The sequence below is a fragment of the Gastrolobium bilobum genome, unplaced genomic scaffold, assembly GCF_033153095.1.
Source record: "Gastrolobium bilobum isolate Gb01-03AN ecotype WA unplaced genomic scaffold, APGP_CSIRO_Gbil_v1 utg13355, whole genome shotgun sequence".
Taxonomy (NCBI): Eukaryota; Viridiplantae; Streptophyta; class Magnoliopsida; order Fabales; family Fabaceae; genus Gastrolobium; species Gastrolobium bilobum.
This window is the reverse complement of record NW_026896484.1, coordinates 16,776-44,594: the sequence shown is the minus strand read 5'-3', so window position 1 is coordinate 44,594 and position 27,819 is coordinate 16,776. Positions and strand designations below refer to the sequence as shown.

Sequence of the window (27,819 nt, the reverse complement as noted above, 5' to 3'; positions counted from 1 at the left end):
TTTTCGATTAATTCGATTACAACACCACTTGGTAAAAACAAAACAGCGACGCATGGATCTATCTCTTGACTTGTAAACACTTGTAAACACCTTTCCTCTGACCCTCGAGTGTGCCACAACACATACCCCCTTCCCGCCACCTCCAAAACCCGAGAGAGAGAGAGAGAGAGAGAGAGAGAGAGAGAGAGAGAGAGAGAGAGATGTTGGAGGCCAAGTGTCTGAAGAAAGCAGTAGTTCCTTCCACTCTAATTGAGAATCCATCTCCGGGAAGCCTTCAAAGCACTCGCCTTGCTCTCCATGTATATGAGTGTGTGTGTCTATATATATATATATATATATATATATATATATATATATATATATATATATATATATACCCCCAACTCTCTTTTTCTCAATTATTATCTTCTTTCATGCTCAAAGATTCTAACTTTCTTTTGTTCAACTATCAGGTTAGTCAGGACCAACGTTCTTGTTTTGTCTACATAGCCTCTGGTCCTCACATTTATAAGCTCCAGGTATACTGTTTCAGTTCTTTTATTCTACGTTAACACACACACAAATGGCTCATTATGGTTTTGCCTTTTTCTTTTCTTCTTTAGTTTGTAGACATTTGTGGCTAAAAGCCCCTTATGTAGTGTGATATGTATAGGGGCATTACCTAGTTCTGATTGAAATGATAAAAGTTTCTAGTAGAAAAAATACCTTGGAAATTACCAATAGAATAAATGTTTAAAATGCATCCAAATGGGTCATTTGGTGCGGATGGTATGCTAGAGACTATGGATGAAAAATATTGTTCTAGAACAATTCTTGGTTTTTGTCAGTGATTCTGATATGAAATACAAAATATCACTTTGCTGGTTTATTTTGACCACACTTAGTTCTACAAATGATGATTTCTGTTTTACTTAACTGTAATTTATAATTATATTTACTCTCTACTCTAGATTACTCTGGGAGAATCTTCAGTCAACAAAGGAAAAGAAAGCCTCTTGATACCTGAACACACTGAGGTATATAGTCTCGTGTCTTGTAAAGCATATCTACTTGCTTGATGCTCTGCTTATATTAGCTATGTGACACATCAGAATTTCAGCTTGTGTTTATTTTTCGGTTATTTATTAGTCTATTAAGTTTGCGTATTATGGCCTCTTGTAGGTAGTTGCTTCTTCATTAGTCAACCGATGCCCTCATCGTTCAGAAATTCAGAGTATTGTTCTTGCTGAAGTGGAGAGTATGTGATTTTGCATCATGAATATTCCTTTAATATTTTGTTTTGCCACATTATAATATAATATTTCTGCCATCATAATTTGAATTGATGTAGCAGTTCAATATTTAAACTTGCTATGCTTTTCAGGCCATGGCTGCTTAATGTTGGGAAGTGTGGATTCGTATGGTCATCTTATTGTATCTAAACTGGATGCGTCTGGTAAAGGTACTTTTCTATTTTTTACCTTAATTATTCCGAATTTTGAGAAATAAGTTTATAACTTGAGTGAAAAGGAAATGTGTTTATTAGTATACATTTTCTATTTTCAGTTTTATGCATTTCTGGTGTAACTAATTTCTGTTTGTATCGTGTATTAGTGGTGCTAGCACATGTGCTATTTTTTACTATTCTGTTATGACTGTGGTGTATATAACCACTTGTACCTTTCCTCCATTTTCATTCAAGCTTAATGGAATATTCAGTATTCATTCCTCATCTTCCTTTTTCTCTGAGTAATAACAAACTAATATGGTATCAGTGATTTCTTGTTAACCCTTGCCTTTCTCCATGGCTCGTGGTAACAACACCAATCGCCCTCCACCAAACCACACCTCCACTGGTTCTTCATCTTCTATGGATGATTTATCCAGTCCTTATTATCTACAAAATGGAGACCATCCTGGCTTAATTTTGGTTTCTCATTCTTTAACCGGATCTAATTTCAGTTCTTGGCATCGTGCCATGATTCTTGCTTTAACAGCAAAGAATAAGTTAGTGTTTGTTGACGGCACCATTGTTCGTCCTCCCTCCACTGATTTCCTCTTCTCCTCTTGGAATCGATGTAACTCCATGGTGATCTCATGGATATTAAACTCGGTTGCTAAGGACATTGCTGATAGTCTTCTTTATTTTTCTACTGGCTATGAAGTTTGGACTGATTTAAAGACCCGGTACTCTCAGGCGAATGGTCCTCGAATCTTCCAACTTAAACAACGCATTTCATCTTTGTGTCAAGGATCTCTTGATGTTAATGGTTACAATTATAATGTATGAATGTATTGTATTCAATTGTATAAAACTGTACAAGAGTCCTCTATAGTCCCACATTGGTTGTATGTGCAACTAATGTGGACTTTATAAGGCTTTGCGCACTCCCACCCTTTGAGCTAGCTTTTGGGGTGGTGTATCCCAAGGTTCTTTACATGATATCAGAGCCTCGCCACCCCCCACTTTCTCTTGTGGACTTTCTTAGCACAGGTAGGCTGGGCCTGTTGCATCTTCCACTCTTCAAGCCCAATGGGCTCTCGTGTGAGGGGGCGTGTTGAGATATATAGTCCCACATTGGTTGTATGTGCAACTAATGTGGAGTTTATAAGGCTTTGGGCACTCCCATTCTTTGAGCTAGCTTTTAGGGTAGTGTATTTTCAACTTGTGTTATCTGAGATGGGATAGAATGAAAATGTTGTTGATCAAGGAAAGTGACATCAACTGAGACAATATAACGCTTGAGATCAGGAGAGTAGCAACGATACCCTTTTTGAAAACGAGTATATTCAAGGAAAATACACTTGAAGGCTTTGGATGTTAATTTATCTTTTCCTGGAGTAAGATTATGAACAAAGCAGGTACATCCAAATACATGTGGAGGTAGAGGATAGGAAGGTGCTCCTGGAAATAAAACACTAAGTGGATTTTCGTTATTGAGTACGGAAGAGGGCATGCGATTGATGAGAAAGCAAGAGGTGATTATAGCATCTGCCCAAAAACGAAGTGGAACATTCATATGAATTAGTAGGGTACGAGCAGTTTCAACCAGATGCCGATTCTTACGTTCGGCCACTCCATTTTGTTGTGGAGTGTGTGGACAAGTGGACTGGTGTAACGTCCCACGTTTCTCCAAAAAATTAGAAAACTCAAGAGACACATATTCTTTTGCATTATCACTGCGCAAAATTTGAATAGAAGCACCAAATTGAGTATTTATCTCAGCACAAATTTTTTGATAAATTGAAAATAATTCAGAACGATTTTTCATTAAATAAACCCAAGTGCAACGAGAGAAATCATCAATAAAGGTGACAAAATACTGAAAACCCAAAACAGACATTGTTCGACTCGGACCCCAAATATCAGAATGAACAATAGAAAAAGGAGCATCAGCTCTTTTATTGACTCTATTAGGAAAGGAGGAGCGAGTGTGCTTTCCTTGCTGACAAGAATGATAGTTTAAAGACTTAAGACTGGCTAAAAAGGGAACCATATGCCGAAGCTTGGAGAGGCTTGGATGACCCAAACGGCTGTGAATTAGCTCAAGAGACTCTGTGAGAGAACAAGCTACTGGAGAAGGTGGTGCAATCAGATAGTAGAGACCTCGTGACTCAATGCCCGCTCCATTCGTCTTCCCCGTACCCGAATCCTGCATAGAAAAGGATTGTTTAGAGAAGGTAACAGTACATGAAAGAGAATGAATCAACTGGCTAACAGAGATTAAATTAAAAGGAATGCCAGGTATATAATAAACAAAACGCAAAGTTAAAAGGGGAGTTGGATTGGCTTCCCCAATTCCACGAGCAAGAGCCTTAGTGCCATCAGCAAGAGTGACAAATTGTAGGTTATTAGAATAAGTAAGTGAAGTGAAGAGATCTTTATTACCACAAAGATGATGAGTAGCACTTGAGTCTATTATCCAGGGTCCAAGAGATGATTGATAAAAACAAGCAACATGATTACCAGTGTCTTGAGTAGGATGCTGAGAAGAAACTTTCTTGAGAAGTGCCTCATAGTCGGCACTTGAAAGAGTTACTAATCCAGTAGAAGGTGGTGCAGCATCAGTTTGAACAAAGTTGGCAGTCGGTGGCTTCAAATGAGGGTACTTCCTATAACAGCGTTCTTCAAAATGCCCAAGATTCTGGCAATAATTGCAACGAGGCCTCTGTCGGCGGCCATGTCTGCGACCGCGTCCACTGTTCCAATTGGAATCACTGGCTCGAGAAAAGAATGGAGATGGGGAGTACTGGAGATGATGCCAATCGTGTTTTTGGAAGCATTACTTGAGCCCTCCATCACAAAATAAAATAAAGGAGATGACCAGATCTGAAAATAAGAGAGGAAGACGAGCTGTTCTGTCTCGGAATGGTCGAAAGGTTTTTTTTTTTTTTTTGCGTGAACAGTAACTGTACGGACGCGTGAACAGTGAAACCGTACGGACGGTAAACTGTGAATCTGTACAACCCGTTCTACCAAGGGTATATCACTCTGTCAACGGCATTATGCATTGGAGATCCTTAAGGATTCTGGTTTATCAGGTTGCAAACCGAGAAGCACTCCCTTTGATGTTGGCATCAAGCTTTCTGCCTCTGAGGGAGACCTTCTCCCTGACCCTTCTCTCTACCGTAGATTGATTGGTCGTTTATTATATTTGACTATCACCCGACTTGAGATCAGCTATACAGTAAATTTTCTCAGTCAATTTATGGCTTCTCCACGGGTCCCACATGTTCAGGTTGCTCACAGGTTACTCGGTTTTGTTAAACAAACTGTTGGTCAGGGCATTTTTTTTTCCTCTTCTACTATTCAACTTAATGCCTTCTGCGATTCTGATTGGGCTGCCTGCATTGATAGCCGACGCTCTATTTCTGGTTTCTGTGTCTTCATTGGATACTCCATCATTTCTTGGAAATCCAAGAAACAAAATACTGTGTCAAGGTCATCCACTGAGGCTGAGTACAGGTCCATGGCTCTTACAACTTGTGAATTATTGTGGTTGCTGTCTTTATTGAAAGATTTTAAGATTTTACACTATGGTCCTGCACATATTTTTTGTGATAATCGGTCTGCCCTTAACATTGCTACGAATCCGGTGTTTCATGAACGGACAAAGCATATAGAGATAGACTGTCATCTTGTGCGTGAACACATCCTCAAAGGTCACTTGAAGACGTTCCCTGTTCCTTTTTCCAAGCAGCTTGCAGACATCCTTACCAAGCCTCTCCTTCCTTCAAAGTTTGCTGTTTTGGCTTCCAAGATGGGAATCTTGAACATCCACTCTCCATCTTGAGGGGGCCTATTAGTATACATTTTCTATTTTCAGTTTTATGCATTTCTGGTGTAACTAATTTCTGTTTATATTTCTGTTTGTATCGTGTATTAGTGGTGCTAGCACATGTGCTATTTTTTACTATTCTGTTATGACTCTGGTGTATATAACCACTTGTACCTTTCCTCCATTTTCATTCAAGCTTAATGGAATATTCAGTGTTCATTCCTCATCTTCCTTTTTCTCTGAGTAATAACAAACTAATAGTGTTGACCTTCAATTATAAGTTTTTTTTTTTAAGAGCAAAACATATATTCATCCTCAATTTATAGATAATTTTCTGTTTCCCCACTTTTTTATGAAGTTATATTTCTGTGTTGCCTGTTCAAAAATAAGGAAAAGTATGTTTTTCTTTTGACTATAATATTTGGTTGTTCGCTAGTGGCGACTGGTAATTTTTTAGGGTTATAATTCATGCCTGAAAATCTTACCAAATAACTGTATGGATAAATAGACATTTGTTTGCTTGATAGGAGGTCTACTAGGTTTGTTGTCTATGAATAGGACATACCTACTATCTGTAAATCATTCTATAGGGATGAAAGCTTGATTTGTTCTGAGTCATTGGGTATCACGAGATTAGATCTGTAAGTAGACTTATTTAAACTTTGTGAATTTTGTCATTACCTCACTTTCTCTGTTTTCAAGAGGCTAGTACCTGAACATGAATTTGCATTAGTCGCTGTAGTTTTACCATGGTTCTCTTTTGGTAGGCTATTGCTGCAATGCAGTTGGTGATTTGTGCCTCCTTAAGTGATCATGTGTCTTATGTTAGGATGCTAATTTTTTTTTTTTTAAATATAGGAACTAATTAATTTAACTCTCATTTTACTGCCTTCAATTTCATCCCTTTAGCAAACTATTGCTTGAACTTTTAACTTTTGAAAGTTGAATACTTGAACTTTGAGAAATATCCTAATGCTTGTTAAAAGGTTCTTCAAAACACTTTCACCTCCAGTAATGCTTTGATTGAACTCTGGTTCATAACACATCTTGTTCATGGGTTTTCTAATTAGATTTACTTGATTGATTCCTTTTACCATGTTAAGAGTGAAAAGCACAAAAATGTCCTGTTAAAAATATAATTGAGTAGTAAACAGGAACTGCAGTTTTGGTATTCATTTCTTCACTGGGTTTTTTAAGAAGTAGTTCTATGCAGCCAGAAAAAATATTTACAATATTTAGCCAGAAGCTTCGATGTACCCTGGTGTCTTTGAGCTATGGTAGCAACTTAATGCCAAATATTTGGCCCCATACCTCATCTAATTCTTTGGTAAGAACCTGAAGAAACTCAAATACCCTTTTCTTTTCTAGCATTTGGTCATATAATACTTTATCTTCTAAGAATTTTAATGAAACAATATAGAATAGGTCCATATCTTTTCATGATTTGACCAGCATATTAAAGTACTCAGTGATAGACTTTTTACCTTGTCGAGTATTGCACAGGGGTGGTGTGATTTCGAGGGATTGCACTGAATTATGGGTATCTGAGTACATCTCAAATAATTGTCCGAATTTCATGGGTAGTCTTGCAAGAAAGGTAGGTTCTGCTGACTATGTGAGATAAATTTCCATGGACTAAAATGAGAAGCTTGGGTTGCCAGATTAGCATCCCTCCTATTTTGGTGTAAGCGATACTTACTCGGGATAACCTGGTGAGTGACCGAATGAGTTTCAAAAGGAAATTTCCATAGCCATTTACCACCAAAGCAATGTTATTAGAAAGCAATTTGCTAAGACCCACACCCCCTTCCTTCTTTAGGGCAACAGCACACCTCCCAACTCACCAAGTGGTCATGTCTCATATTCGTAGCACCATAACAAACCTATTTTCTCAAATTCTGCCCTGTTTAGCATTTTTCTTCTACTTTAAACTGACTTAGTTTAGTTGGGTGTATTTACACAAATCTGCAGATGTTGACAGGCTTACATATTCAGTATTGCCTAATGATAATGGTATTGGGGAAGGAAGTTGGTCAGGACTCTGCTTTAGCCCAACACAGTGGTCTATGGTGAGTTTTTTTTGTATGCTTCCATCTAAAAAATGGTTTTCATCTCCAAAAGGAATAAATGTTACAAAAAGGGAAAACTTTTACCGTTAGTAAAGTGTATAGATGCCAGGATTAATTTTTAGCTTTACTGTGATTTTAAATTGTAAAGAACCAATTCAACCCAAAAGCTTAAGCTGTTGGGTGAGGCTACATTAATGGTTTTATATATCTCAACACGCCCCCTCACACGAGAGCCCACTGGGCTTGAAGGATGGATAATGCACAGGCCCACCTAACTGTGCTAAGAAAATTCCACAAGAGAAAGTGGGGGGCGGTGAGGATTGAACCCAGGACACAAGGCTCTGATAACATGTAAAGAACCAATTCAACCCAAAAGCTTAAGCTGTTGGGTGAGGCTACATTAATGGTTTTATATATCTCAACATGCCCCCTCACACGAGAGTTCACTGGGCTTGAAGGGTGGATAATGCACAGGCCCACCTACCTGTGCTAAGAAAATTCCACAAGAGAAAGTGGGGGGCGGTGAGGATTGAACTCGGGACACAAGGCTCTGATACCATGTAAAGAACCAATTCAACCCAAAAGCTTAAGCTGTTGAGTGAGGCTACATTAATGATTTTATATATCTCAACATAAATAATTAACTCTTGATGTTATTAAACAAGCATAACGTAAATCCTATTTTTTAATTTTTGGTACTATCGTCATAAGAAAAACAATAAAAGAGGAGTAGAGGCTTTGGCAGTGATCAGAACTTCAGCTTGACAAGCTTGCACAAGAAAATAGAGGGTTGGTTGGTGTTTTCAACTTAAGGGACTTCATTGTCTGGTCAAAAGAATAAGAAAAACTGAAAGAAACTGCTTGCCTTCCTCTTAGTTCTGATCTGTGTCTATTTCGTACCTATATATGGGTTTCTCTAATTGTATTGAGTGGTTCCTTTATCCAGGCAGCTGTTGCCCGTAGCCTTTGCAAAACCATTGATATTTATGACCAGGACATCCACATTCGCACATTACGACCGTAAGTGAATCTTTTTCTGTTTTTAAGTTAAATTTTGTGGAAGTAAATATATGTATCTACCTCTGTGTACTTCTCCATCATTCATTCTTATTTTAATTCCTTCCATTTGATTGTTGTACTATTGCTGTCATGCACCACTAAAACATTTGACATATGATAGACCTGAGAAGAGACCTGAAAAGATTTTGGAAAGGTTTCTGTGAATTGCTTGAGTTGGAGTACTCACCATATTATTTCTAGTGCTCCACTATACATTTAATGATATCGATTTTCTATGTTACAATTTCCTATGCTACAACTGGTTCAACTTCCCACAGTTACCATAGTTTAATCATTATATTAGGAAAGTAATTGTTTAGCTAGGAAATAATGTTCATTATTTTTCCATTCAACTCTTTGTAAGCAATTCTCGTAGTTAATTTGTCTTCCTGCAGACTCTGGTATCCTACTTCATTAAACTTCATGCAAAATGTAAATGGGAATCAAAGTTCTACGTTAGCTATTACTGAAGGAAGCCAGGTATATTTGTTAGATTTACACTTTCTTCAATGTTTTAAATTATAAAGCATGAACAAACCATTTTGGTGTTGTGTCTACTACCTGTGGGACACCTTTCCAACACAACACACTGGTGACACATGTCTGTACGTGTTTAGTTTAAAATTTATTCTTTGGCTATGACACGAAAGGACATGGCATGACATGACCATTTAAAATTTGAAAGAAAAAAAAAAAACACTGGGATCGGGTCTGTTTTAAACTTTTAAGCAATTTTTAATAATAAAGAGGAAAGTATAATGGAGCTGTGTAATGAGAACAAAGCGAACTATTCCTTCGCCTTTTACTAAAAAAAAAAGAAGAGGAAAATAAGGCAGGGCTGCTTTTGTCACGTACTAATTTCATTGTCCTACAATTTTTAGAATTTGGTGTGTTCCCGAGTCTGTACCTGTATTTTTGCCTTGTCACATGTCCATGTTTACACTTCATACATAGCATACAAGTTATAATGAGTTCTGCCTTATACTTTTTTGTTTGTATATATTTTTGTGATTCATCTGTTAACATAATTGCAGCTGACTATATGGGACTTGAGAATGAAAGAAAATGGTGGTTGTGTACATCGGATTTCTGGCATCCCTGGCAATATGTTATATGCTGTTTGCAGTTCTTCCAATGGTAATGTTGCTGTGGGTGGAGCTGATCGTACTGTGACTATTTATGATCCTCGCAGGTTAGCTTCCATCTTGATTTCAGGATAAAACAATTAGAAAATTGGTTCAGCAATCAGGACTTGTCCTTATAGTCTGTTAATCTGTGTCAGTAATATTTAACCAATGTAAATATTATGTAGAAGCCATGAGTACTGTTCCTTTATTTTCTTAATTTTTATCATTTTAATTTTACATTTCCCTGATTAATCTTGGCCTATAAATTACATCTTGTTATAGATGGACAGCAATGTGTAGATGGGTCCACTGTTCAAAATTTGAGGTCAGTTTAATGCACTCTGCCTTTATCTTTATCAACAATTTTGATTACGGCTTTTGTAGAGTGTTACTTAAAAGAAATTGTAATATCTTAGACGTTATTTTGCACTTTATTTTATTTTATTTTTTTATTTTTTTAATGTATATGTGTAAAACACACGTAAGGCAAGGGTACCTTATCGTAGAAGTGATATAGGACTGGAGTTTCAAATATCATTCCCCTTTAGACTAATTAGCAATTATGTTATTTAGACAATTGAGTTGAGATAATTGTGCAATTAAATTTGAAGTAACTGAGGATGAATATGCAAAGATTTATGTGCAATGAAAAGGAGAATTATGAAACGGAAGTGCCTAGGACTAGGGATTCACTTGTATTCTGTTGAGAGTGATGTAAATAGAATAGTTTAATGAGGGATGAAGTCCCACATTATATATTATTCATGTGTAATTCTCTGTGTTCAGTTATATATTAGTGCCTCCGTAGTGTATTTACATCACGTGGATTACATAACGCGTCTTTCATTTCTTTCTCATTTAACATATTCAATTATATAATTCCCAGTTTCTCTATAATTTAGCGATTAAATTTCATTAGCCAGTTACCTTTGCTAATTCTATTAAGCAAACAATGGTCATGAGTTTATTAATAGTTTATTTCATACTAATGAGATCCCCTATTTGGTCATTTAAGAAAAACATTAAGATCAAAAAGGCTAATTCACCTTAATTAGTTAACTCATTTGATGGAAAAGAATCAAAGTTTGATCCCGGTTTGTCGTTTGTCTTATGGATCTGCTAATAAATTGTGGGTGGTCACCAGTTAATCAATCAACTAACACACCCTAAGGGTAATGAATTCTTAACATGTAATTGGCATTAGAAAACAAACCCAATTGATTATATTGAAATTGGGAATATCAACAATCAAATTACAAGATCTACCATACAACATCTAGCTATGGGGTTTAGCTATCCATACAAGAATTAAAAAAAAAAAATCATAATCACACTGATAAAGATAAAAAATGAAGAGTAAGAGAAATAAGACCCCTTCTACAAGTGGGAGGAAACCCCACTCTTCAAGAGTTCTTTTTTCTCTCCAAAGCAATTAGAAACCTTGGCCTCTACATCTTTGATCTTCTCCATTGCATTTCTTCTAATTTATAGAAAAATTGGGGGAACTATTGTGTGTATTTTATTCAAAGTTTTTTCGGGCCATTCTTGAATGTTTACCACCTTCCACTGCTTACTTTTAACTCATCTACCTCCTTCCACCACATATTCCACCTGAACTTGACTCTTTACCATCATCCACCATGTAAGATACCTGATTTTGAGTACGTGGTCTTCATCAGAATTGTAGGCCTGGATTCAACTTGTATTAGCCACTAGTTTCAGGTCCATTGCATACCATTAACTCCAGATTTGTCTTCCAGCATCAAGAAAATTTCATGGCTTTGTTTTCCTACTGATTTTTTTTTTTTTTTGGTACAATTTCCTACTGATTTTAAATTCTGAAGATAATGGATTTAGGTCTTAAGCTCTTCACGAAAGTTGAAGATTTTTCTCTTGGCTTTCCTACTTTAAGATCACATCAAAAGGACATTTTAGCTCATATTAAATGCATAGACAATTTAGGAAATTCTGAATTTTGCTAAGTTAAACAATAAATTCCAACATGACCCAGTGACTCAATTTTCCAAATTGGGATTAATATCTGATACGGACCATATAGCCGAAATAGGGCCCAAGCCCAAGCATGGTCTTAGTTGTTGAATCAGATAGATGAGAGTTTGTTAGGAGGGGAAGGATCTGGAAGGGATGTGCAACAAAAAATGGTTAAGGAGGAAGAGGCGGGGAAGTTAGTGGAATAAAAAGGGAAGGCATGGGAAGTAGGAGGATCATCTTGGATCTGAAATGAGGCTGGAACTTGGGAGAGACTAGGGCCTCTCGCAATGCTCTAGACTATCTTTGTTATTTCTTATTTCCATTACTGTAACTGTCCTATCCATTGTTGTCACTGCAATTAGGATTACTTGTTCTTTTTACTGTAATCGTTGTTGAATAATGTACTGTTTCCAAATTAATATACTGTCTTCGAATTGTTTCTGTAATTCTACTGTTGTTCCTATCAATTGGTATCAGAGCACTCCAATCTAGAAGGGCTTTGAGCCACACCAATCAAAAAAGAAGAAGAAGAAGAAGAGATGGAAAACAAAGCTGAAGGATTGGAAGAGAAACTTTGGCGCAGCGAGCAATGTCAGGAAAAGCTTGTACGTCGGATGGACGCCAGTGATGCTAAGCAAGCCGAAATCATCCGTGAATTAAGGGAGCTTGAGGCTGCAATTAATCAGATCCGATATGAAGAGTTTCGAAATGATCGAAATCACAGGGACAGAGGCCAGAGGGGGAATGATTCAGAGGGTTTTCATGGAAGTCTCAAAGGAGTTAATTACGGTGATTCGAGGAGAAGAGAAAATGCTTATGGACCTTTTTATTCACTGAAACAAACAAGGACTGTTGCAGAATTTCGTAGTAGATTTGAGGCGGTGGTTGGAACCATGAGATTTTTGGAAGAAGTATTGAAAGAAGCATGGCTCAATGGCTTAAAGGATAACATCCATGAAGAACTTTTGATGTACTCGACGTTGAGCTTATCGAACATGATGAAGTTGTCAATGGAGATTGAACAGAGGAATTTGGCTTTGGTAGATGAAGGTTTAGGGACTACGTCGTGCAGTGGCAAGGTGAATCCGGTTCGCAGGAATGGATTGGGCCAAGTAAAGTCAAGGCCCAATGTGACTGGGTCAAACCAATCAGTTTCTAAAATGGCCCAAACCTCTAATATGCACCCAACCAACCGTAATTCCTAAATACCAGACGCGACCAAAGGTGCAGCTTCGCTGAGAGGGTACTCAAGCCAATCGATTGCATGGGCGGACCAACGGTTGTCGGAGAGTCAAGGGAGCAAGGGTCGCCGGCTCATCCATGCGGAGCTTCAGGAGCGACAAAGGTAAGGGGTTATGCTTCCCATTCGTTGAGAAGTGGAACCTTACGCATCGCTGCCATGCAAAGCAATTGCATCTCCCGTTGGTGGAAGACGACGAGTTGGAGGAGGACAGTACTAAGGAGGTTAGCGCAGAAAATCCACCTATCCAAGAGAAGTTACTGGGAAATTTCATGATGGAAAAGCTAGAAATCATGGAAGGGAAGAAGCAAATGGAGTCTGGAATTTTCAAAGAATCAAGAGAATAAGTGTGAGGGTGATGAAGAGACGAAGGATGAATTATATTTTTTGGGTCTTGCTGTGAATGAGCAGAAGAAAAAGGAGATCACAATTAGAGCAGAAGGAGAAGAGCACATGATGGTGATGGAGCTCTGGATTTCAACGAGGCCAACCGAACCTCCACCACTAAAGTAGGACGTTGGTACGACGGTTGAGACAATGACCCCTACGAAGGCAGAAAAGGGTGCTACGTCACAACCGCTAGCGAGAGGCATTGAAGAGAAGTATAGGTTAGTTATGCAATTACATAATTTGGGTCAAAATGTTGTCCAAATATGTTGGGACTCAATTATTATATTTGGCTGCCAAACCCAACCCAACAAAACCTTTACTTGTGTTGGGTGTGAATGGGTTAACATGTCAATAGAATTGATGAGCAGAATATTTGGCATTATTTGTGCAGATTTGTAATTATATCCTTAATTAATTAGCCAGCTGTAGGTTATGATTTGTAATTATATCCTTAATTAATTAGCCAGCTGTAGGTTATGATTGTGTAATTATATCCTTAATTAATTAGCTAGCTGTAGGTTATGATTGTATAGTTATGATTGTGTAATTATATCATACTATTTAAATGAGAATTCTCCAAAGGAGAACATAAGGTTTTATCCCAATTTCTCTAAGTTTAACATGGTATCAGTCTAGGTTTCGTTACTAAATTTTTCGCTGTGCTCACAGTCTCTGAGTTCCCAAGTTCTAGTCTTTTGTGCGTACTGTTCACGTCGCGATTCTTGTTTTTTTTTCCTCTCGCGATTTTTCTCAGCATCATGTCTACTGAAAAATATGATGTTCTTTTTGTTCGTCTTAATGGAAAGAACTACTCCACCTGGGCATTTCAGTTCCAGATCATTGTCAAAGGCAAGGAGCTTTGGGGTCATGTTGATGGAACTAATTCTGCTCTTGACAAAACTACGCACCAAGCGGCACATGCCCAATGGGAGGCCAAAGATGCACAGGTAATGACTTGGATCATAGGCTCTGTTGAGCCTAGTATTGTCCTCAATCTCAGACCCTTCACAACGGCAGCAAAGATGTGGGACTATTTGAAGAAAATTTATAACCAAACAAACACTGCTCGCAGGTTCTAGCTTGAACATGAAATTTCTCTTTTTCAACAGAATAGTCTCTCAATTTCTGAATTCTATTCTCATTTCATGAATCTTTGGGCTGAATATACTGACATTGTCTATAAAGATTTGTCGACTGAAGGACAAACTGCAGTCCAAAATGTTCATGACACCACAAAACGAGATCAATTTCTTATGAAATTGAGATCTACTTTTGAGGGCATTCACACCAACCTAATGAACAGGGCTCCTGTTCCCTCCTTGGATGAATGTCTAAATGAATTGCTTCGTGAAGAACAACGTCTCCTTACTCAGACAAACATGGAATACCAGAAATCTGCCTCCCTTCCTGTAGCGTATGCAGTACAAGCCAAACCACGAGGTCGAGACATGAGTACTGTCCAATGTTTCTGCTGCAAAGGCCATGGACATTTTGCTTCAAACTGTCCTAAAAAGTTCGGTAATTACTGCAAGAAAGAAGGTCACATCATCAAAGAATGTCAAATCAGACCACCACGGAGAAATGCAACAGCCTTCACTGCCACTGTTGGCTCTTCCACTACTCCTGTTTCTGTGGATCAGAATCCGCCTGTTTCTGTGCCAACTTTAACCCCTGAAATGGTTCAACAAATGATTGTTTCTGCATTTTCTGCTTTGGGTCTTTCAGGTAAAGTTTCTTTATCCAGCTCTCCTTGGTACTTTGACTCTGGCGCATCCAATCATATGACCAACAATGTTGCTTCTCTTACCAATGTTACAAATTACTCTGGTAATTTACAAATACACACTGCGGATTGAAACAATTTACCTATCACAGCAATTGATGATATTTCTTCATCTCTTACCAATGTTTATGTTTCCCCTGATCTCACCAGTAACCTTATTTCAGTTGGTCAATTAGTTGACAGTGATTGCAAAGTTGAATTCTCAAAGTCTGGTTGTTATGTGCAGGATCAACACTCAGGGAAGGTGATCGTGAAGGGGCCTAAAGTTGGACGTCTTTTTCCTCTTTATTCATTGTTGTCACCATGTTCTTTTCAGCCTTTTATTTCTTGTAATTCTGCAACTGTTAATTTTCAATTATGGCATAAGCGTCTTGGTCACCCAAATTCGAATGTACTTCACGCCTTAATGAAATCTGGAGTTCTTGGCAATAAACATTTCCCATCTTTTAGTGCTGTTCAATTTGATTGCAATTCTTGTAAACTTGGTAAAAGTAAAATTCTACCATTTCCAGTTCATCAATCAAATGTAAATCAGCCTTTTGACATAATTCGCAGTGATTTATGGGGCATCACACCTGTAATATCTCATGCACATTACAAATATTTTATCACTTTTATTGATGACTATAGTCGTTTCACATGGGTCTATTTTTTGCGATCTAAAGCTGAAGCTTTCTCTGCATTCCAATTTTTTCATTCCTATGTTCAAACTCAGTTTGCATCAAAAATTAAAACTCTGCGTTCTGACAAAGGGGGAGAATACACATCTCATTTGTTTCAAGAGTTCTTGCAGAAAAATGGTATATTATCTCAAAGGTCGTGTCCTTCCACACCCCAACAAAATGGGATAGCTGAAAGAAAAAACCGTCATCTTCTTGATGTTGTCCGTACCTTAATGTTGGACTCTTTAGTACCCTCCCGTTTTTGGTGTGAAGCTCTCTCAACTGCTGTCCACCTTATTAATCGGCTGCCTTCTCCAGTCTTGCACAATGATTCCCCTTTCTTAAGGTTATTTGGTAAGCAACCCAATTATTCAACTCTTCGCACCTTTGGTTGTGTCTGTTATGTTCATCTTCAGCCACCAGAACGCACCAAACTCACAGCTCAATCTGTTAAATGTGCTTTTCTTGGTTACTCAGCCCATCAAAAAGGTTTTCTTATGCTATGATCCTCACTTACATAGCATTCGGGTTTCTAGAAATGTCATCTTTCAAGAAGATACATATTTTTTTGCTACTAAGGATCTAATTCAGCTAGCTGGTCTCACCACTGCAACTATGGTTGACACTCCCATGGAAGTTAATGTAAAGTTAAGACGGGATGAAGGTGACCTTCTACAAGACCCAACTTTATATCGAAAGTTGGTAGGAAGTCTCATCTACCTCACCATCACAAGACCTGATATCTCTTTTGCTGTCCACACAGTCAACAAATTCATGCAAAATCCTAGACACTTGCATCTTACAGCAGTACAACGAATCATTAAATATTTGTTGGCCACTCCCAGCCGTGGTATCTTCTTTCCGACAAATGCAACAATACAACTTCAAACATACAGCGATGCTGATTGGGCTGGATGTCCCGACACAAGGAAGTCTACTACTGGCTGGTGTATGTTTTTAGGAGATGCCCCTATCTCCTGGAAATGCAAGAAACAAGAATCTGTCTCTAAATCCTCCACTGAAGCAGAATATCGGTCCATGTCTGCAGCATGCTCTAAGATTATTTGGTTACGGGGCCTTCTTTCAGAACTTGGTTATTCACAAGCAACACCAACTCCGTTGTATGCTGATAATACAAGTGCCATACAGATTGCAGCAAATCGTGTATACCATGAAAGAACAAAGCACAAAGAGGTCGATTGTCATTCAATCAGGGAAGCTTATGACCGTAGAATTATCACTCTACCTCATGTCTCAACATCTGTTCAACTAGCTGACATCCTCACCAAGTCTTTGACACGTCAACGACATAATTTCCTCGTCAGCAAATTGATGCTTGTAGATTCACCAGCATCAATTTGAGGGGGGATGTCAATAGAATTGGTGAGCAGAATATTTGGCATTATTTGTGCAGATTTGTAATTATATCCTTAATTAATTAGCCAGCTGTAGGTTATGATTTGTAATTATATCCTTAATTAATTAGCTAGCTGTAGGTTATGATTGTGTAATTATATCCTTAATTAATTAGCTAGCTGTAGGTTATGATTGTATAGTTATGATTGTGTAATTATATCATACTATTTAAATGAGAATTCTCCAAAGGAGAACATAAGGTTTTATCCCAATTTCTCTAAGTTTAACATAACAATGGCTCTAGTGCAAAATGTGTTGAACAGATGGTTTGGTTATTTGAAGGAGCCTACGCAAATAAAGGCCTAACTAACGAAGACAGTGCATCATTCTTTGAATATGATGATGTTAGCTTGTTAGAAATTTATTCTTGTGCTCTTGGAGTTTCTGCAAGTTATCTCATGAAGCCATCTTTTCGCATTGAAAATGAGCCATGGGATCCCGGTGGAAGTCGCCAAGCTTGGTGCGTACATAGGGCCATGCAATTCAAACAGTGGGATCCAGGAGGAGGGTTTTTATGGACTAACCTGCACCTTGAGGACAACGTGCTTAAAAAAAGGAGGAGTATTGATACGGACCCATATAGCCGAAATAGGGCCTAAGTCCAAGCATGGTCTTAGTTGTTGAATCAGATAGATGAGAGTTTGTTAGGAGAGGAAGGATCTGGAAGGGATGTGCAACAAAAAATGGTTAAGGAGGAAGAGGCGGGGAAGTTAGTGGAATAAAAAGGGAAGGCATGGGAAGTAGGAGGATCATCTTGGATCTGAAATGAGGCTGGAACTTGGGAGAGACTAGGGCCTCTTGAAATGCTCTAGACTATCTTTGTTATTTCCTATTTCCATTACTGTAACTGTCCTTCCATTGTTGTCACCGTAATTAGGATTACTTGTTTTCTTTACTGTAATCGTTGCTGAACAATGTTCTGTTTCCAAATTAATATACCGTCTTCAAATTGGTTTCTGTAATACTAGTGTTGTTCCTATCACAATTAAGCACAAAAGAGACTCAAGTAGATTTAGTATAAGGCTATTTAGTATATAGAAATTGGTCTCATCAATGTATATGCAGCTATTTGGTGTACTAAACTAATCTGATTCTTTGTTTTGGGTATTTATTTATTTTTCCAATATAAATTTCCCTCTTAATTTTTAGATATTACAAGTTCAAGTCAGATAAAAATATGGAATGATTCACCTTCGAATTCATTCATTCTTTTGTGTGTTGGAAACGTATTATTATGATGTACTTTGTGTCTAGGTTCATCACTTCATTGTATATAGTGGTCATCCAAACCATGTAATTATTGTAGTTAGGATCCATGCCTTTATTACCTTATTACTATATATTCAGTTTCCTGTGTGTAGTTGAAACACATGGTTTACACCAAAGTATGCTTCTCTTTTCTCTAATTGAACAATGTGCATTCATAATTGTTTTATGACATACAGTAGCTGATTTCTAGGTAACATTGATTAAAATAGTTGATGTTATCGAAGGAAAATTTCTAGTTCATCAACATTTCTTATTCCTCACAACATTTGAGTTCAACATTTTCTTCAATCTACTAGAAAATAAAAGAAAATACTTTTCATTAAATCTAAGCTTCTATAAATACCCTTAATCTAGTTTGCAAATGAGGAGTATGAAAGATATTTTTCCAGTCAATGCAGATTCAGGCTCGTTGAAGTTAATAATCTCTTATGCCCCGGCATTTTCAGAAGAGGGGGTTAAAATTAATTTTTTAGATCATTAATAAAACATTTAGGGAATGTGAGTATTCGTATTGAATGACGGAGGGCTTGTCAAAGCAAAATGTTTCAGTTGAGTGGGCTCTAAGTTAGTTAATGGCTTTAAATTTATCCTCACTGTTCTTAAGCTGATTTCCTGTGTTATTCATCTGGGAAAACATTTTCAATTTTTTACGTGTTTGCTTAGTATACCATTGCTGCTAAAGATGACTGTAATTGACTATGCTTTTCATTTGTACTGCAGATAACAGGGTTGGCTTTCTCCGCAGTTGATCCTGATTATATCTATATTCAAGGGGTTGATCATGAGGTAACTTCTTCTCATCTCAAATAATTTTTTTTGATGGTACCTAGTTGAAGTAGCAGAACAATTCACTATTTCTATTAATCCAAAAACATAATGAAGACCAGCTCCTTACAAACACAAATATCAACTGAGAAGTGCTGAAACAATTACACACTATAGATGTTGGGCAAGTGGCCTCAAAACTCAAGAGGGGGGTGAATTGAGTTTTAAAAATATTTTTCACAAAATGCTTCACTTTCCTTTTTAAAAACAAATTTCTTGAGATTCTAAGATTTAAGACAAGTAAAGTGTGATGAATAGAAACTAAGACAAGTAAATAGTAAGCAATAAATATAAATCTGAATATGTTCAAGTATGCGAACAATGCTTATGTAAAGAGATAAGGGTTAGAGAGATTGCAAACAAGATGTATCCTGGTTCAGTCACCACCACCGTGACTTAAGTCCAGACTGAATTCGCTCGATCAATCTTTCACAATTCCTCAAGCTTCACCGGTGCTTGATAAACCGCTACAACCTCCAAGATTTTGGTTCTTGGAAATCTTACACTTCCACTGAATTTCTAAGTCTATGAGCAACATTTCCAACAAGAGTCTCACTAATCTTAATCAACAATTTTTCAATAAGGGAATGTGTTTAAGAATTGATAGACACTCTCAAAGTGCAGATTTTACAACTTGAAGAGCATAACTTGCCTCTCCTATATGAGTAGGAGTAGTTTATTTCTTTCACAACTGATTATTTCTCTTGTATTAGTGGTTACAGTATGTTTGTTTGTTCAGCCTTAGCTGGTTCTGTTAGTTAGTTTTGCTAACTCATCATTGAGTCAGCCTCAACTCTATATATAGAGCTCGTTCTCTCACTCAGTGTAATAATATCTTTAGTCTAAAACTCTTAATAATAGAGATGTATTTCCAGATCTCTCTCTCTCTCTCTCAGTTTTCTCTTTCACTTTTTTTCATTTTCTCGCATTTTCCTTCAATGTTGGAGAGTTAAATTTCATTGCCTTCATGACATTAAATTTCATCTCCTCTCCATTAACATTCATGGAGATTTCTCCTTTTCTGACATTTATCACTACATCACCAATAGCTAGGAATGGTCTACCAAGAATTATGGGAACTTCTTAGTCAGCTTCAAAATCCAAGATAATGAAGTCAACTGGCAAGATGAATTTGTCCACTTGAACGAGGACATTTTCTATCTTGCCTTCCAGTCTGGCTATGGATCGATCTGCAAGCTGCAAAGTGACAGTGGTGGGCCTTACCGCTCCAATATCAAGCTGCTTGAAGATTGAGGCTGACATCAAATTCACACTCGAGCCGAAGTCACTTAGTGGCCTGCCTAGATAATTCTTCCTAATGGTGCACGACTCTTTAGTGAGAGCCACGATTTCAAATTCCTCAATTTTTCTCTTCTTTGACAGCATGTCCTTCATAAATTTTGCGTATGAAGGCATTTGCTCCAGGGCTTCAACCAATGGTACATTTATGTGAAGCTGTTTCAGTAAGTCCAAAAACTTGCCGAATTGCTTATCTTCATGTTGTTTCTTTAACCTCTGTGGGAAAGGAGGTTCAATTGGTTTGCTCCTCCTTTTACATTGTGGAACATAAGATGGTACAACTTTTGGTTCATCAACATCTTGTGTCTTTGACGCATCTTTAGGAGTAAATGCAACAGATATTGCTCCTTCATTCTCACTCTTCTGAGATTCAACTTTTTGTTGTGACGGTGAATCTATTGGTTCTGTCCAATCTTCTTCCTTGTGGTTCTTATCAAGAGCCTCATTAGCTTCGGTGGTTGGAGGTACTTGCTCCTCCTGATCTTCAGCTTCATGTCTTTCCTCAGGTTGCTTTTCTGGCTTGCGTTTCAGGGAACGAACCAAAGGCTCAGGTGGTAGAAGGATCTTTCCATCTCGCAAGTTTATGGCATTGCACTGCTCCGTAGTGTCCTGGAAAGATTTTCCTGTATCACTGGAGAGTGCTCCTTGTGGTCTTTGACTAAGAACATTGGCCAGTTGGCCAACCTATCTTGATGTTTCTCATAGCAACATTATTTTGATTCATGTACTCTTTGAACATGGTCTCTAGGGACTGAAATCTACCTTCATCTTTATCCCAGTTTTGATTATTTTGTCGTGGGAATGGGGCTCTATTTTGATAGTTCCCTCCATTGCTTCCAGCATTGTTCAGATTCTTCCAACTTTGGTTGTTATGCCCCGATACTGGTTGTTGTTGTCATAACCACCTGCATAACATACAGTAGTTAAATCATTACCACATTCACCATGTGGTCCACTACAAATAGAACAATTTTGATTGGATTGGGTTAAATAAAGCTGTTCAGGTGAGTTGGATGGTTTAGATTGTTCCATGGGTTTCCAGTTTTTTATGGTATTGGTGAGCGTTGCCAACTGCGCAGAGAGGGCATTAGTTGTGTCCAACTCCATAATTCTTGCTTTCTTGGGAGCATTTCTTCGCTCCGATGGCCATTGGACATGTTTCTTTGATAATTTCTCCAGCAAACGGACGATTTCATCATAAGTGAAATCCAAGAGATCTCCATCAGCAGCTGCATCAACAGTAGCCTTCAATTAAGGTGTCAACCCATGATAGAAAGTATGAATAACCCCCCGATCCGAGACTCCATGGTTAGGACAGATTCGCAACAGCTCCTTATATCGCTCCCAAGCTTCATGCAAACTATCTCCATCAAACATCTGAAACGATGCTATGTTAGCTCTCACTTGAGCTTGCTTTACATGAGGGAATAATCGAGCTACAAACTGCTCTGTGAGTTGCTCCCAAGTCATAATCGAATTTCGAGGCAAAGTTCTTATCCATCCCTTAGCTTTTCCTACTACACAGAATGGAAAGAGTCTCATACACATGTTCTCTTCTGGAATCCCCTGAACTCTGAAATTATCAACCATCTCAGTGAAATTGTCCAGATGACTATGTTGGTCTTCCATGGGCAATCCATGAAATTGACCAACATTCATAATCATTTGAAATATTGCTGGTTTGATTTCAAAGTTGGGTACATTAAGAGGGGGAGGAACGTAACCTCTGTTTGGACCATTTCTGAAGGGAGCAGCCATATCATTTAAGGATGGCCCTCTTCCTCCATTTGGTCATTCTCCATTCTCGTTATTATTTCCATTATTCCCATTATTACAATTTTCACCGTTATTCAAAACCTCTGCTATTGTATTCTGTCTTAATCTCTGAACTCTTCTTCTGTTTCTAAAACTCCTTTCGGGCTCTGGGTCAAAAAGTATTGTCTCAAGTCCCAATTCGTCAAGTTTTGTGTTCATACAATGGAAGTAAAACGGGAGCAATGGTACATAACATAAAATAAAATAAAATGAAAGTATAAACAGTGCTTCCTTCTAAAATGCCGACTTTTGCTAAAATGTCCCCGGCAACGGTGCCAATTGCTTGTCGAACCGAAAGGTGCTCTAGGATATTACAGGAGAAAAAGCGTGCAAGGAGAAAATTTACTACGAGGAGCAATTAATCAAATGAGGAGCAACTCTACCCAAGATGCGCAAGCGCACGAGTCAAGCAATATAGGGTTTTCAAAGAGCCCCAGATTATCGTCCTCAGGGAACAAATGTAAAAATTGCGTTGAAAAGGAAACAATTTAAGAATAAACAAAACGAAGAGCAATAGAATAAACATTCTAGGTTGAAACTGTCCAAAGAGCACTTTCTACTAGCTAGTTAAATAGAGTTAACCAATCTAAGTAGCTGAACGCTGGGAGTCATTCTTAACCTTCATTGAACAATAATAACATTAAAATCACGTTAAACAGTAAAGATCATCGAGTTTGAAAGCAATGACTATCACCAGGAATCACTTTGAGCAATTATGTTTTTCTTGGATTTTAGTTTTCAGAATATCAAAAGCTTGAATAAAGATAAACAGAAAGTAAGAAAGTAGGTTTTCAAGTTCAGTATTTTCACCCCCTTGGTTGAACCTGCAACGTTACACATTTTTCGAATTGAGCTATGCTCCTGTCTCCATTACGGTTTATCCAATATAACCTGGAGTAAAGGCCTTTTTTTTCCAGATCACTCTTGAAGTTTATTGAATTTTAAACTTAAGGAGATCATGTTTGCCTTCTCAGAAGAGCTTGGAGAAGGGATCACTAGGAAAAGTGATTTACACATGACAATGCTCCCCTTTCTGGATATTCCTCTGATTCAGAGCAAAATATCCTAAGACTTCTAATTTCGCTCCACACTACTTTGTGAGGGTTTCATCGACCAAGTGGGCCTGGGATGAGTTTGCAAACCAAAGGGCATTGCGAAATCAGAACATTAAAACAAGGAATATCTCATAATTCATTAAGGAAAAGATGGTTTCATTACAAATTCATCCTAAGACAAAGATGGTTACTTCTACCTCGCCCTTGACCTACTTAAGAGAATTAGCTCATGAAGAGCATAACTGCAACTACAAAAGAAAAAAAATGAAAAGAAAAACTCTTTTGAAAATTCTCAGACGTGAGGTTGAAGAAGATCCTCCCCTGTGGTTTAGCTCTCCTCTCTTTGTAGCTGAGGTCCTTGCTTTCAATCTCAGCCGCTCCATGAATCTACAACCTAACTTTCCTCAATTCCTCTCCAATCACAGCGATGCTCCTTGCCAAATCAGCCCTATTGCAGTTGTGGTCCCCTCATTCCCTTCATTCCTTTTGCATGAAATTTGCACAGTGAAGGCACTCCTACATTCTCTGCTGAAGCTGACGTGGAGGCGCTTGATTGCGTGCTTTTTCTGCGCCTGTACTATAGCGTGCTTTCCTGTCTCCCTTTGGTGCTACATTTTTACTTTTCTTCCAAGTTTCTCCTTCATTGAATTAGGCTTTCTTTGGTTGGGCTTCAAGGTTACTGCAAGAGCAATTTGATCCATTAAACACATAAAAGAAAGAATCATATCAAATTGTTCCAGTACTGCCTTAATTCCCATATTACGTATTGCTCCAACCCAATATAACAAATATCTTCTCCTTGTAGAGAAAATGGAAGAAAAGTGCAAGTTACACATCAATAATTTGGATTTAAGGAGCATCCACACCATCAATGGACATAAACTTTTGAGGACCATCAGTAACATTCAAATTCAACCTTCCTTGTTTCTTAAAAATGTTCTTTATGTTCCTCAGCTTTCCACTAATTTTATATTCACTCATAAGCTGTTGGGTGAGGCTATATTAATGACTTTATATTTCTCTAGCAGAGTTTCATAGCCATGTCATAATAAGAGAGTCTTCATCATCCCAATTAGCAAATTTTGGATCTATTTTGGCAGGGGTAGGTCCTTCAAAATGAGCAATCTTACGAAGTCCTTTGAGGATCGCACGAACAAGCTGGGACCATTGTAAATAATTTTTTTCATTAAGACGATAATTCTGATGGAGAACGGGAAGATCATTTGGACAAAGAGGAGCCATAGGGTGTGTAATAGGTTGTAACATTTGGTTGAACGGTTGCAGTGCTCTCAACGTCCGACATAGCGCTTAAAGGTAAAAAAGGAACCTTTAGACACAAATAAACAACACACAATGAGCGGGTAAGTACCATAGAAGCCTTTGAACGTCCCAGACAGTAAGAAATGTATCAGATCTGATCAAAGGAGGCTCGATTGGCTAAAAAAGATCTGATTTTTATGACAAGATCAAAGACCCACTGCTGGAAAAGTGTCTTAACAAGCAGGTAAGGACAGATCTGGAACCGGGAAGTCAAGATGATTACAACCGAGGTGGTTTGAGGCAGAACGGAGGCGGAACGCGTTGGGAAAGTGGTGGTGCGTGAGACCCACTTGTAGAGTTTGGTCCGCGTGTGAGGGCTTCAGCGGCGGTGGGCTTTTGTGCAACTTTGGTTCCCGGTGGTGCGACCTATTATGGGTGGTCAGTGCTCAAAAGCTGCCGAAAAAGTGGTTGTCCGGAATTTGAACAGTCATTGGAGGCTTTTACGAGCAATCAGAGAAGCGTGGGGTCTTCTTACGGTGGTCTTCTCGGTCCAAAGAGGTCCTTGAAAATTTTTTCGGTGGCGGTGAGGTGACCAGAGATTGTCAGAAAGGAATTCCGCACTCAAGGTGGCAAATGCAGAAGCTAAGAGGGCTCCTAGATCGAGAGTTCTTATGCCAACTTGAAGGAAAGAGTGAAGATTATTGTTATTGTGTAGAATACAAACAACAGGTTACAATATATAGAAGCCTAATGGGCTTAAAGGAATAAACCCAAATACTAAAAAGGAAAGAAATCCTAAGAAGAAAAGGAAACAAATAATTACAATATAAACTAGAGATAATTCTAATATTTACAACAATATGTTTAGTTCATATTCACGTAGATGCTCATAATGCTTTACGATTTGGAGAAACCAATGCAGGTCTTTTGTGGTCAATGGAAAGAAAGCAACAAATTGTTTTCATTTAGAGGAGACTCAAACTGGCTTGGCTTTAGTAAGGTACTGTATTTAAAAGCTTATATGCACATATGAATTGCAGATATGCATGCATTCGGGTTTCTTACCAGAATTTCATTTTCCTCGTAGTGTAAAAATATTCTTCATATGTTATCAAAAAAAAAAAAAAATATTCTTCATAATGATGAGTTTTTCATTATTATTTATGAAAAGGCAAGTCCAGTGTCATATTTTTCTCCTTTTTATTTGTTAGAGTTGCATATTTCAGGTCTGTATGTAGCCTGTTTTTTATTTTTTACTTCCCTATGTTATCTAGCTGAAGTCTAACTGTTGGTCTTGGATCTGCTTACACTTAATATTTTCCATACTTTTTAACTATCTTTTGCATTTGAATGATAAAATTTACACACACTGCTTTTTGTGACTTAGTTGTGCAATCACTTCATAATATGATCTGCACTTCTGATATATCTTGTGTATATCCTATTATAAGACTATATTTTCTACAGCTTAGTATTGGTTATAATTTTAGAACTTCTAGCATCACCTATATTAGTTGTGTGTGGCTATCAGTACCCACATGAAGTTGTTATGGACCAGATATAATCAACTCAAATATTACTAACTGTTAGAATTATAAAACCAATCTTGTGCATTCAATAACAGTTTAGGCTTTTAGGTGAATTTTTCCTTGACGTGATATTAAAGCTTATGTGACTAAGCAGTTAGGAATTCCATCTTTATTATTCCCATTCTTCTAATAAAAAGTTGAATAACACAAGGTAGAATGAATCTGGGTATTGTCCATGCTTCAAACACAAATAGCTCGTGTGAGGTGTGTTAGAAAAATAAATCCAATCTTGTCTTCACTAGGCTTTAGCTTTAGGATAGTTTATTGTTAACAAGGATATATATTAGACCAGAGAAAAACTGAATGCTCATGCTCTCACGCAAACGCAGTCAAGAGCATAGCCATGGCCCTACCACTCACCACATGGTGATGAACCCGCATCTTATCACCATAAGCTATTCAAGATTATGTCTACCACAAATATTACCTTGGAACTTCTTAGAAATTGTGTATGTAGTAGGTATGAAATGCCATATCTGCAAAGAGGTCCTCTTATCGAGTCACTCTTTTGTTGAATCATTCCAAAATTGATATCCCTCAAGTATTGTGGTTCTTTCTTGACTTTTAAATTTTATGAAGAGAGTTAAAATGAAAGGGTTTATCTGAGGTTGGGGGACTTTGCTCTTAATCTTTTACACGGGCATCCTTCACTGTCAAATGACATGGTTAAACCTTAGTAGAATTGTTATATATAGTAAAGTACTTGAAGTGTGTTGTTGCAGGAGTAAAAATAAGGATAAGTTGAATGAGGGGAGCGAAAATTAGCCATGGATCGAAAGATGCATGATGACTAAGTATATTGTTGTCTATCCTTCCCATTCTTGCTAGTTTCACCTCTTTGGTTCTGCCTAGCACATAGATAATGTGGGCTAGATTGTAGTTTCTTCTTTCGGAGCTTTCTCTCTATTTTATCTTTAAATATTTATTGGCTTGTACTTGTGTGGGATATTGCTTCTATCTAATATTATTGCATGTTAAATTGCAGTGCTCCAACAAAGATGTTTTGGGAGGATGGTGTGACTCGGGTAGCATATTTATAGCTGATGTTGAGTGAAATTGATAAATTGGTGTCTGTCCAGTAGTGTTCCCTTCTATGCAGATGTTTTTGTTGCTTCAATGTGTGTAACCATTGTAGAGTCTCATGTGTCAAGGGAAAAAGAAAAATAGTGAATTTATTGTTTGAAAATTTTTCATAAGCAAAACATGTTGCAATGCATTTCTAGCCACAGAATGTGAATTCAGATTACGGATGCATTATTTTTGTCCACTGTTTCAATTTTGTCATGTTCATTTTAAGTTCCAATTTTGACATTTTAATTATTGAAATATCTAGGCTAATTTTATGGTTTACAAAGAAAGCCATTATTGTGACATAGCATTGAACATGATCATATGATCATTCAATGTGCAGATGTACTTTTTGCTGCCCAAGATTCTAAGCTTTTCATGGCTTTCCCTTGTATGTTTGTAGCTTTTTAAACTTTCAGCATCATGTCTTGCCTCATATCATGGAGGTCCTCTCTCTCTCTCTCTCTCTCTCTCTATATATATATATATATATATATAGGCTTTCATGTTTCTGTTTCTACGGTGAATGTAAATAAGTTATCTATATTTATTTTTAAAACGATGTCGTTTTGAGTTAAAAAATTAAAAAATTAAAAAATTATAATGAGAAAGACTATTATAACTCTGAAATAAATTATAATTA

General features: G+C 37.5%; 1 protein-coding gene across 3 annotated transcripts; it reads left to right on the top strand.

The window, feature by feature from the left end:
- Positions 1–121: 121 nt before the first annotated feature.
- LOC133299946 (uncharacterized) lies at positions 122–27,368 on the top strand. 3 transcript variants are annotated; one of them, XM_061499435.1, is made up of 13 exons: positions 122–299; positions 453–518; positions 951–1,016; positions 1,162–1,237; positions 1,364–1,441; positions 7,230–7,327; positions 8,274–8,347; positions 8,782–8,866; positions 9,421–9,578; positions 9,796–9,838; positions 18,986–19,051; positions 25,442–25,519; positions 27,094–27,368. In XM_061499435.1, exons 1-13 carry the CDS (start codon positions 201–203, stop codon positions 27,160–27,162), a joined length of 1,056 nt encoding a protein of 351 aa, XP_061355419.1. In that variant the 5' UTR covers positions 122–200; the 3' UTR covers positions 27,163–27,368. The 3 variants fall into 3 exon arrangements, with proteins under 3 accessions (XP_061355419.1, XP_061355420.1, XP_061355421.1); XM_061499437.1 differs by having other exon boundaries at positions 170–309; XM_061499436.1 differs by lacking the exon at positions 951–1,016.
- The last annotated feature ends 451 nt before the right edge of the window (positions 27,369–27,819 follow it).